Raw genomic sequence first — 13,288 nt, forward strand, 5'->3', positions numbered from 1 at the left:
TAACAAAGTAATTCACTGCAATGTCTGCATGAGAATTTTTGTAGGACTAACTTGTGCATATTGTTTTGTGTGCCTTCAGTTTATCCTTTGATTACGAACAATAATTCCTTTTGTAAAGAAAAGGAATACTAGATGTATAACTTACAAGCTCCAGTATTTATTTTTATTTCTTATTTTTTGCATGAAGCCAGCTAGTTCTTCAGATCTCATCTGAATAAATTGCTAACACATTATCAAAATTTTTGGGACATTATTTGCCCAAAATATTTTTAGTATTTTGGGGTTTTCTCTATTTATGTGAAATTGCGGTATTTTAGTACCTCAGATTACTTTTTGTACCCCTTTCTTGAAAGTAAGTTAGTATTTGATATTCAAAATAAATGAAGAGAAAACATTACTGTATTTTCATTGTATTTACGTTAGTCAGGGCTTTTCTACCATGTCAGATACAGAAAAGTCTTTTTGCAATTTCACGGAAACATAACACTCAGTATTTTTTTTTAACTATATATAAAACGTTTTGCCATGTTTCTACTTATAGTTATTAGTAATTGCCAAAGGAACCCCTGGAAAAGATTAAATCTAAATTATTAACTGCTTCTGTTCAAGAAGCCAATCTATTCACCAGTTTAACTCCAGTGTGTCTTTTACTGCAGTGAGAATTCAATTTGCATTGCAGTATGTAAGACCTGAAATAGGTAACTTGCAAATTCTGAGCAAGAAACTGCAGGCAGTGGAAAAGTTGTGCAGAAAGGGTATGAGACATTTTTATGCAAATTGTTTAAATTTATGGACAGTTGTTCTTTGTCTGCTGTATTAGAACAGTGTGTAGGGAAACAAGAAAGTAAAAACTGATGCTATAGTGCTCTTATAGGGAAAATGCAACAATGCATAATAAATCTAAAACTTTGTGTTACTAGTGACCCATTATTAGCACTTTAAAGATAGAGGGTGAACATATGGGTCTCGTTGAAAACTTTACCAATTTTTGCGTGATTTTTTTTCTAAATTTTACCAGAAGACGTTTATTACATTATTTAAGTATTTTCATTTGCTAAGCACATCTTTAACAGATGGAAAGAACTTTCTGGGTGTGATGGAGTGTCTGGAGTTCCTGCATACAAAGAGGAGTCAGGAAACTGAAAAGGCTGAAGAAAAAGCTGAGGGGATCAAAATACTTAGGCTGAATGAAAGTGACTGAAAAAGTACAGGAATGGTGGTGAACATCTTCAGTTTTTCATTGTGATATCTTGTGATTCCGTTCCCTTTCAAAGGAGACAGAGGATATTCTTAGGCTTGTCCTCTCCATTATCCTGTTTGTGGTCTTCCGTGTTCTATATGAACTTAACTCTGTACATTTAACTCAAGTATTTGAGTGTTCGGTGGTTCATTATGTTCTATGTTTCTCTGAAAATAATTGACTTAGCTTTGTTTTTAAAAATAGGAATTTACAGGTAATTTTCTGATAAGATTGAAAGTTGATGGAGAAGTCACCCAAATGGGTGACACTGAATGGCACTAGAAATGAAATGACAAAATCAACAAACAAAATTCTGAACTTGTTTTCTGAGGTATAGAACAACTGATACTAGCTGCTGTAATCCTTTTATGTAGTATCATAATATATGGAAAGAGTAGTTGAGTCATATTTTCAGCCTTAGCTTCTGTTCCAAAAACCTTGACTATTTTAGACATTAAAAACACATATATTGCAGATATAAATCAAATAGCTCTTTAAATGCAGAAGTATATATTAACATGTTTCATCTGTTGTTTAAAGTACAGGAAGCGATACAGCTCAATAAGAAACTAACATCAGTGAATAAAAAACAAGAGACTGAAATAAGTAATCTGAAGGAAGTAAGTATAGTATGTATTTCTAAATGTGTAGGTGGGCTTCTTTTGGACTTGTTCAAGCTGCTGTAGTGCTAATGGAAATAGTATATGAGTAACATGCAACTGTTCTTCATTCTATGGCTAACGGTTGAATTTGTCTTAGATTCCCATCTTATACACAGATGCCTCAGATGACTGCCAATTAAATGTTGAGCAGCTCTGAATAGTTTCTGTAACTTGTGAATTTTTGTTTACCTCTATTGTATCCTACTCATTTCTTTTTAATTATCATCAACCTATCTTTTTCCTGTGCTGTACTGCCATTGCATTTTTCATCTGGTAGGGAAAGGTAACAGTGATGTTTTCAGTGTAGTCAAACACAACATGAGTAGGAAGAAGGTTACTTATGCCATAGAAGCAAGCTGATAGCTTGAACATAGAATAAATTACATTCATTTCTCAATCGCTATCAGAAATGAGAGAATTTTAGTATAGGGCAACTGAGACCGTCAATTATAGTGATGCTGTGGTCAAAATTTGCCTGGCCATTAAGCTCTTTTCTGCCTCTCTTCTACTAAGAAACTAGTATTTGCCAGGTACGTTTTCAGTTGCACTCTCTTGGACCTATATAATAGGGGTAAGGATAAAGTTCTCTTTCCTTTAAGCTGTTTCTTAGGTGCTGACAGCAGAAGAGGCGAAGGGACCTTCTGAAGACAAAATTGTTCTGTAAACTCAGTATCTTCCCGTACCTCATCTTTTTCATATCTCTCTTTCTTTCCAGTCTGCTATTTTCTCTCCCTTTGATTCTGTGAGGATGTTAGGGAGGGAGTAAATGCATGATTACTTGCAGCTTCTTGGCCTTCTACGTAGCTCCATTTCCATTTGTTTCATTCCTGCCTTCTCAAGCACTTAATACTGATATTTACTACATGAAGATATTTTAGTCACAAATCATAAATTGAACCTAGATATCATACAGGTTTTTAAAAAGGAATTGTAACTCTCATGTGAAGAACAGGAACATTCATCTAAAATGAAGCATATCTTTATTGTATTATATTGCAAATATCAACATTCAAGGAGTCTAAAAACTCTTAAGCATCACAGTCAATTAGATTTGTTGCTTTTGGTTAAGAATCAACAATTCATTGCATAGAATTCTCCTGAGAGTAAGTAATTTGAGAGGAAAGAAAAGAAAAAAATGTTTAAGAAAATTTTTACATAATAAATTTTATGAGTAACAGAGGTGTGCGAGATAAACTGATAATATTTTGTGTACTCCAGTAATCAAATGTATTTCTTGATCCATTTTTTTCAGCTGTACTATTGGCTCTTAAGGTCATGGGTGATAAATTTTAAATAAAGTACTGCTAGATAAGCAGTGGAAGGGGCCAGCTGAAACTTAATCTGGCTTCCGTCATTCACCAGGAAATGCCTTTATCCTGGCTATTTCTGAATTTCTTACTGGACATTTAGTATCTGACCATCCTGTTGTGAATATGAGTGGACACCTGAACTGGAATTTAATTGCTTAGCCTTCCAATACTCATGTAGTGCTGTGGCACTTTTTGGGAAGGACTTGCTGTCTGAACAAAAAGTGAAGGCTTGTTTAGTTGTAATTACAGTTTTGTAGATGAAAATTCTGTGTAGTAGAATGACAGGTATTTTTTCTTGAAAGGCAGAATATCTGTGAAAATACAATTTAAAATTAATAATATTGTTAAAAAAAAAAGTCCATTTTTCAGTACTTCCTATTTCAACAGTTTATAAATTTCAGCTCACAAAACACTTTTAGAAAGTGAAGTAGTGGCTTAGTGTATTCTTGACCTATATCTGTAATGGCACTGTATAGTTCAGCACAACTTCCACTTGTGAATGGCTGTGGGCTCTGTCGTTTGAGTCAGTCAGTAAGTGAAGAGAAAGGAAATGCTCGGACCCACCAAGAATTGCCCTGAGCTAGTTTCATTTCATTGCAGTTCCCTTTCCCTTAGCCTTACCATTGCAGTAGTGATCTTAAAGCAGTAAGGTGTTTTCTCTTGTTGGGGAATGTATCTTGTAGAACTGAGAGGACCTACAAGAGTTATAAAGCAATGAGAAAACTTTGATATTTACTAGGCTACTAGGGATATCTACTAGGGATTACTAGGCTATCTTCACTTGCTACAAAGCTGAAAGTTGTTGTCATATCTGCAGCACAAGTTGTGACGTCTTATACAACTGGTTTTATCTGCCTTGGCGACTTGACTGACCTCTAATAAATCTAAAAACTTGTGAGCTGTTAGCTCTTACCACAGCCGTTACTTTAACTTGGACTAGGATGATCTTTCACATTTCTTCTTAATGGGAATATGAAATTAGTGAATTCCACATTTATGAAAAAAGGTAAACTAATCTCCAATTTTAATAAAATTACATGTATATGATGGGGGTATTAAGTACAACTGTAAAACCTGATTTACATTGAGGTCCATTCTGCAAATGTTTAGGCTTCTGGAATTTGTGGAAATAAATATTTGGAGAGGTGGTAGTTTGCTCTTGACATTGTCTGCTTACTAGTCCAGTTCTGATATCTTGGCTTAATTTCCTTTTTAGGAAACACTTGTGTTTTTATAATTTGAACACTTAGATATTCAACATGGTTGGATTTTTTTTCAAGCACTTTGAAAGTGCTTGCAAGAAAATTGGTAGAATGAAACAAACCTTTAAAAAACAGCTATGCTGCTCAAGGCCTGAGAGATTATCAAGGTTGCACTGATCTTGGAAGAGAGCAAAAAGATGTGCTTGTTATGTTGGATAAACTTTCAGTTTGCATAAGCTATTGGCACTGTCTTGGAAGCAGCTACATCTGTCTTGGAAGCAGTTACACCTGCCCATGATGGCTCTTTTTCCAGTCCTGTACTACCACTTCATGCTGGCATATGTGATTGTATGGCCCTGAGAAAGAGTAGAATTAATTTTTTAGTAAAATTTAGTTTTCATCAATACAAAAAGGGAGTAACTTTTAGCTTAGACCAATTAGCAAAAGGAAAGCAAAATGTATTTAAGGAACAGGGCTGTTTCTTTTGTGTGACTTTTGACTTCTGTTGCTGGCTTAAATTGTTTCTGAAACCACATCCCTGAGTGTTGGCTGTTAGCAACACATCAAAGGAATAGGTTTATAGCCTTATTGTCCTTTCCTAACTGATAAAATTATTTTCCAGATTTAATTTCTATGGTTCTGAATTCTACTAGTGATCTTATTAATGGCAGAAAGCTATTAGAAAAAGAAGCAAAAAAATCTGACTGATTTTTTATAATTTCAGAGTACAAGAAAATATATGTATGTATTAAAATTATTTTGTATTATTTTTACAGTTATGTAGCTTGTGCTTTCATTCATGGTAAACTTTCTCATTACTCTTGGTAATCTTGTTTGTGTTGGTTCTTTTTGTATGTTGTTTTCTGTCCACAGCGTTGGTAGATTTGCAGATGTGGGTTTGATTCCAGATGGATTTATACACATCCACCTGCTACATACACAGAAGAAAATCTAGTTATCTTTTTCTTTTTTACTTTCTTTTTTACTTCAAGTGCATAATTTACTTAGTATGGCTTGTTCTTTTCCCCAACAAAATAAATAGTGAGACACTTCTGTACACAATATACTCTGAATTTGGCAAAACGTACATGAGATCCATGGCAGGATTTTGCACCTGCTTGTGTAGCACACAACCTATGTACCAATAAACTAATTCTCTGTAAAAGACTAGTGCAGTGCACCTTTTCACACTTATAGAGTGAAAAACTGCTCACACCACCTTCTGCTTCTTAAATGCAAGATTTCTGCTTGCATATTTTATCAGAGCCTTCTAGTAAAAATAGTACAACTAAAAGATGTTTTCATTGCAAAGATGGTTCTTCCTAGATTACAGAATATCACATTTCTAAAGCATTGTTGTCTTTGAGTTTTATAATTGATACTGCAATTACACTTAGTCCTAGCTAGATCACTTTAGATTTATTTATGGCTAAAATACATGAGAAATAAAGCCTCTAGCAAACAAAATGATTTATTTAAAAGTAGTATCTGTACTTGTATTTTCCTTGTAACTTCGTGAATTTCAGCTACATAATCTTCCCTTTCTTTTGGTACTGTTATATGATTTTGTCCAGAACAGTTAAACCATTGGTCTGTGATAAGATGGAATTCCAGTTTTGTGAAGAAAAGTTAAACAGACCAAACTTAGTTGTTAGATAAAACTATTACCATTCTGAATGCTTGGTTCACCACTATGGCATCATGAAGAATTCTTGATACTATCTGTGAACAGCATTCATAACCTCTGCTATTTGTCTGAGTAAACGTCAGAGCGCTCAAGGAGAGAGCGATATTAAACAGACTACCTTGTACCAGAATGGGAGGGGTGGGGGAGAATAGGGCACAATATTTATGACTCCAGGAACTATAAGTTGTAATTTAATGAGATCAAAGCATTTGCTGTTTATTTGCTTCACTAGGAGCTTGGAATAAACTGGTTGGAAAACAGATAGCACCCCCCTCCCCCCAAAAAGCAGGATATTTAAAAGATTATAAAGACTATAAAATCAAACACATATTTTCGACGGAAAAACATGTTGTAGAAGTTTCTAATATAAAATTAATTTAGCATTCTCCTGAGATTAAGTAATTAATGTTTCAGGAAAAGCAAAGATCCTCCAAATTTATAGCCAGTTCCTGTTTTTACCAGATAGTCACTGTTCTTCCTTTTTTTTTTTTTTTTTTTTTTCCCCTCCTGATTCTCAGGAACATAGTTATAATAGGCACTTTATTCCTATTGTATATTTCAGTGTAAGAGGCTTTACCAATATCAACTCAATGCTCACTTCTAATATACTTCTAGGAAGAGAAAGTGTCAAAATATGGAAGTATCAGAAATGCTTCAAACAGTAATATTATTAGCACAATAACATTTTACATATGAAAATAAACTTTCAGCCACATTTGACAAGTTCAAAGTTTAGGAAGTCAGTCTTAGAAATTTCGGTTCCTCAATTTAATTTATTCTTCTGTTTCGATACATTATTTAAAAGTAGGGCATGACTTAGGATAGTTTAAAAGATTTGTCTTTGTTTTGAATTGCAATGCCTATACTGGATGAACTATTTATACGTGTTTCCTGTGTTAAGGAACTGAAGAAAGTAACTACAGACTTGATAAGGTCCAAGGTCACATCTCAGTACAGGGTGGGAGAAGAAAACATCAATCTTGCAGCAAGGGAAAAACAGTTTCAAGAACTGCAACAAAAAATCAGAATGGTATTTTGGAGTTTAAACAAATTAAATTTTTGGTTAATGTGTTCTGTTTTTCATTTATAAAACATCATGGCAAGGATCTCTGTGACGCATACATCTCAGTGATTCCTTTCTACTATCTGCATATACTGTGTACCTAAATTATTTCCAGAACTTCCTTTTCTAGGGAAGTAAATACACTGTGAATAGAAGTACAAATTTATAAATAAATAAAAATTTAGACATTGCAATATAATACAGTTTTTTAAATAGCCTCATGATGATTCACAATACCCCATTAATACAATATTACTAAAAATATATATATATACAGTAATTTTAAATGCCTTTTATAGTACTTCATGTTCCTTTTTTTCCTTTTTTTAAGGAGGAAGCAGTTAGTAAAAAAGTTAAAGAAGAAAACACTCAAATTAAAGGAGAAAAGCTGGTGAGTTGTTAAAATAACATTGTTATTCAAAATTACTTAAGAATATAGGTGCTATACGTTTAAGATTCTTAAATGATCCTACTAAGCTACTAAAAAAAATAAATTCACTTGTTTACTTTTCTGAAGTATTTCATTAATAGCACAAATGGGATTTTACTCCTCAATTTTAGAAGATGAATTAGCAAAATGAAATACATTCTTTGACACCTTGTTCCAGGTCTTAACTTCTATCTTGGAGTTCAAATTGGAGAAATTTGGTACACCCATTAAAATAATGTGTATATCTGTTTAGTCCAAGTGAGCAATGAGGTTTGCATAATATTCTTGTTACTGTGCTTGCTGGAACATATACTTTGAGAATATTAAGCCACACCTATACATAGGTGATGATAGGATTATCTTCTATCTCAAACTTAGTTATTTGCTCTGTTCCTGAGCAAATCCTGTTATTCAAGCCAGATACATGGAGTCAAGTAACAAACATGTGGCACAAAAATTTTCCTGTAATAATATCATAACGTACTGCTTTGCAAATATTAAACATAAAAAAGGCTTTTTTTCTTATACAGTTACAAAATTCTCATTCTGCAGCTCATTAAGCGAACACATTGGAGAAATGTTAACCTTGTTCTGAGGGAAGGACAAAAGCAGTAGCTTGCTTGTATTCTCACTGAGCACTCGTTAAAGGATAATCCAGCAGTACTCTTACAACTTTTAAAAGTTCGCATTTTGAATTGACTTTTTTAACATACTTGCCAATAAACATAGAAAAGAACTAGAGATATACTCAGTCTTAATTACTCCAACAGCTCTGAATGCATTAAAAACATTGCTGTGGAGGTGCTTGTAGCCAAATTCATATGCTCATACTGTGTTATTAAAGAGTAAGACTGGTATTGCCTGTATTTCTCTATTTTTGTTCTGTGTGAATTGCTAGGTTGTTTTGTTTGTTTATTTATTTTTGGTGGTTGTTCATAATATATGGCTCTTCTTTGTATAAATCTCTGGTGGGGGGTGGCTCTAATATAGAGATTAACTTCATGTTTCCTCCATGAATTTGGGCTAGAAGATCTGGATTTTCTTATTAGAGAGCTAGTAATTCACTATCTGGATTAACTGAAAATGTTGGTTTCAGTGGCTATTGGACTTGGACTGAATATATTACCTAAATTTATCTAAATTACACTGAATTGCAGAGAAGCAATCTCGTCTAGTTGAGTGAACACTGTACTTGATACAAAAGACACAGACAACCATGCTACTGACGTGGGCAAGCCATTCCATGTTCCTGTGGTTCTGTTTACTAGATGTAAAAATGAACCAAGAATAAATTAAACTTCAGTGTTAAAAATATTTCTCTGCATGAGTTTACATGCATGAAAAATTGTAAGGTCAAAAAAAAAAAAAAAGGCTTTTAGCAGCTAGCTGTATCTGTGTATATGATAGGACCAAAACAGATAAGTTTGAAAGTTATTTGTCAGTAAATAAAAATACTTTTTTGTAATATGTTTCTCAATATATTTTGAAGTAATGGGGTACATTTAAGACTATCTTATGAAACGCGTGTCTTTTGCTGTGCAGATCAGATCTTTTTTTTTGGTAACTGCTGTTCCGGTCTTTAAAAAGTAGGGAGTGGCTTAGCTAGATCATTCCCTGTGTCTTTTGAATCTTTGGAAATCTTTCAAATTGTTTAATGTAAAATGACTTTTACTGTCTCCATTCCATCCATATTTTCATCTGCAGCATAGTGAATGTTAGCACCAATGGATTGTAAATCTACACCACCTTAACTCATTGGATGGCTGTTTTCTTATAATTTACTCTTCTTGAGGTAGCAATATTGTCTATAGTCATTTAGTCATATCAGTTCTGTCTATCTTGAAGATTTTTGACATGAACAGTGTCCTTCTAAAAAAAATGATCTTTTCCTGCAAGACAGCTGAAATTTTGATACCCCAACTTTGTATTTGACCAACTTGGACCATTTGAAAATAAGTTACTGCAATGAATTAACATGCTAGTCTTTCACTTTTGACGTCTAGGTTTAAAATAGAGAAGGAATAATTGCAACAGTCCACATTTGTAATAGAAATAACAGAACCAAGCCACGTTACTTGTAATGATTCTTTGGTTTAGTCTGAACACCGAAAGAAAGTGTTAATTGAATGTCAAGACTGTAGTGTTCGTTAGTACAACTCAGTGCAAAGTTCATGTAGCGTCATCTCACATGGAATTTAAACTGGGATTATTATTCCCTCATAGTAGTGAATGCTTAATGGGTTACAGACAGACAATGAACCCCATGTTATAATGATTGGAAGAGTCTTGTTGGAGTCACTGAGGCCAATGAATATGAAGCTGAGAACTTGGCCCTAAAGTTTTCCAAAAGAAAAAAAAATGTATAAGATTAGTTGTTAATTGTAAATAGTTTACCCTTTATAAGACAATTGATGAAGGCACCTCAAAAAATCAGATTGTGACAGCAAAATTTGATGCACATGCATCATGGCACTATATGGTGCAAAGCTAATGTGTGTTAGTTCCAATCTATTAGGATTTAATTTGAGATTCAGAATAATGTCACGTAATGGTGATTCATTAATGAAAGTGATTACTTGTCTTTCATAATTTCTCTGGATTTTCCATTATTTTCCCGAACTGTAGTATAGTACCATAAAATTATTCTGCTAGATTAATTGAACTCACAGAGGGGTAAGATTTGATGCACATTGTTCTGATTTGCACTGAATTATTTTAAAAATATCAGTGCATTGTTCATTTTAATTATAAGAAAAAATCTCTGATAAAGAGTAGTCTATTATATTCTCCCAGGAAAAAGGCTGAAAGAGCCTAGAGGAGGTCTGATTCTTCCTACAAGCCCTTCCCAAATGTTGATGTTGGTTGTAATAGGAAATACATTCTAACATACATTATTTTGTATACCACTGACAGAAAAAAAATGCTGAATCTCAGACATAAATTAACTAATGTTTAAACTTCAGAAACAAAATGTAATTCAATATATCCTGATTTGTTTGTATTAACAAGGAAATTCTCAGCTCTCTACAAAGTGTGCAGGAGCTGCTTCAGCGAATAACCCAAACGAATATTAGAATGGAAAGTGAATTAAATGCACTGAAAGAAGAATATCAGGTCAGATTTTTCTTGATTAGACAAGCTGCTACTATCTGTTATGTATTTTTTAAGTCTAGGGCTGTTAAAGACATCTGTGTGCTTTTCAGAACTTTTGACCTCACTTCCATTGCTCCCTCAGCTCCTTAACTGTCAGCATGAACCTTGAAATGCAGTCTATGGTTTCCCTCTTTGAATTCTCCCCCTAAAGTAAATCATGGTTGCCACTCCAATCAACTATTTCTGGAGGGTAAAACCAGAATGTTTCTAGGGTTGCTTTCAAGTATTTTGAAATCAAATGATTTTATAACTTGTTTCTTTTAATTCATTTTTATGTAGGTATAAATTTCTTGTTCCTGAAAAGTACTTCAAATTTCAGAACTTCAGAGCCATAGCTTGTCCTCAGTTTTGTTAGAGCAAAGAGCCTAACCAAGAATGTTCCTTAGTCATTTCTTATTGTGTTGTCTGTCATATTTATGCTAAGGGTGGTAAGTAGTCATGGGATTGCAGTGTTTTTCTTTGAGATTGTAAATAAAATAAATAAAATTCTTAACAGTTTGGATTCTAAATTATACTACCAGTCAGACTGGCTAACAATGCACTGAAGATTAAGGTCATTATCTCTTCTGTTCAGATATTCCATGTTGAGTTCAGCTACAACTATTAATGGGATAATTATTAATTATCCACTGTATTTATTGATATAATTACAATATTCTATTCTTTACTTGGCCTTTGAGGCAAAGGTTTTGAACTAGCATCTCAGTTTCAAATTAAGCTTTCTATGTGCATGTATGCTTCTGTTTCTAAGTAAACGCTTCTAATGCTAAATTGAAATTAGATTTACTTCACGTAAGTCTTAACCTTGTCTTTTTATAGATGTAAGAAGTTTGCCTTCTGCCACAACATAAGTATGTGAATTTTGCATTTTGACTAAACAAGTAAAGTTAAAGATAAGTCTAGGTTCCTGCATTTAGTCCAGAGTGTTGGATTTTCATGACTTCAAATTCTTTGATCTGAGTGCTCTAGAACCAAGAAGAGATGCTTCTCAGCCTGGAGAATAGTCCCACTAGTTCATTATGAATCTTCAGCATTCTCCAATTCCTTTTTCATATAATTTGCTTTACTAAAAGATTTAAACATGACAAGGCACAGTTTAAGGTTACTGAAAGGTTAGTGTTAGGTTAGTTTTCTTGGCACACTTTAAACTTTTGACCACGATCAATCGAGGCAATTCTACAGGCATCGAGCTGTTAAAAGTAGCATGCTTTTTAGTAAACTGTTGTTTATATGTTGGCTTATCAGCAGAAACAGTGAAATAGCTGGGTTAGTTGCTATTCATATGACACTTTTTTTTGTTACTGAGAAGGTAATGTGCATTTTATTTTAAGCTGATTAAAATGAATTTTCAAAGAAAAGCAGAGGCTTGAGATAACTGGTATGTAACCTTACCAATGATGATTTTCATAATAGAGGGACCCTTGAGGAATGTCAAGTGAATCTCACGTGTTCTGGTTCTTTCCAGATGAACTTTGGGGATTATTTTGATTTTTTCAAAAATATGTCTCCATTTAAACAGTCGTCATAAAATATTGTTGATTTTCACAGCTACTCATTTTGCTGATGGTTTGAGACAGGATGTTAGCTGCTTATTTTGCCTCGTCATTTTCAAAGCAAGAAATGGAACTTATAAATACGGAGCTTACTATACAACTTGAATGCTCTACCCACTTTTCTGTTGATTTGAGAGCTGTTGCTTTTGTTTTTACTGATTCTAGAATCTTAATATGATGAGTAGGTTGTGAAAGTCACATTTTATTCCTATGCTCTATCCTACATTCCTGTCATATTTATGAACCTTTGAGTCATTGTACAGTACTATGGAAATTTTTTTTCTTTTACTCACAGAAAAATAATTCTACTTAGTTTTTGGGCTTGAGATGACTGAATACTTGCAAAGTAACAGTCAAGTAAGATCATATCGGCCTTTTTCATTTATCTGTGGATACACAGTGCTAGGATACAAAAGTGTCTAAGAGTTCAGAAAAGCAAGCTAAAGTTCCTTAGTGAATGACAGAATATATGAGAATGCAAAAGGAATTCAGGTATTCCTCTCTATACAGTTGTTTTTAACATATATTATTCTATTCATCAGCTACTCCCAAGATTTCTTCTTTATATAGCCTGGAATAAATAGGCAGCTGATATTTCTTCCTATCTAAATAATAGATTATTTGGTCAAATGGAAGAAGAAAGCTTATACTGCAAACTGTATCTCAACACAAAGACAACTGTGTTCTATTTGTGTAAGATATTATCAAAGGAGATGTACCTACCTGAGATGGACTTGCTTCTGTTAGTCTTGTTTGCAACCAAACAGAAAGCAAACAGAGTCTTGTCTAGGAAGGGGTGGTGCGAAGGTCTTTTGATGATATATGTTCTTGAATCACAGGACTAATACATACGTAACTTTCAGTTCCACTAATTCCACAAGCCACGTGTAAACCCAGTGTGGACTTAACTAAGATGATCATGCTGACTCTGGCATAGGCAAGTTCAGCTTTGCAAAAGTGCTGGGGCAATATGTACATGCAGTAAGGA

At 33.6% G+C, this 13,288-nt stretch overlaps 1 protein-coding gene across 1 annotated transcript in view; it reads left to right on the forward strand.

Annotated features, from left to right (window-relative positions):
- The window catches only part of CCDC73 (coiled-coil domain containing 73), a 55,781-nt gene that overhangs the window by 24,525 nt on the left and 17,968 nt on the right, over nt 1-13,288 (forward strand). The window contains 4 exon segments of the mRNA XM_050710808.1: nt 1,781-1,860; nt 7,003-7,131; nt 7,496-7,555; nt 10,604-10,708. Of these exon segments, the coding sequence (XP_050566765.1) occupies nt 1,781-1,860; nt 7,003-7,131; nt 7,496-7,555; nt 10,604-10,708 (374 nt within the window).

Source organism: Cygnus atratus, chromosome 5 (assembly GCF_013377495.2).
Source record: "Cygnus atratus isolate AKBS03 ecotype Queensland, Australia chromosome 5, CAtr_DNAZoo_HiC_assembly, whole genome shotgun sequence".
NCBI lineage: Eukaryota > Metazoa > Chordata > Aves > Anseriformes > Anatidae > Cygnus > Cygnus atratus.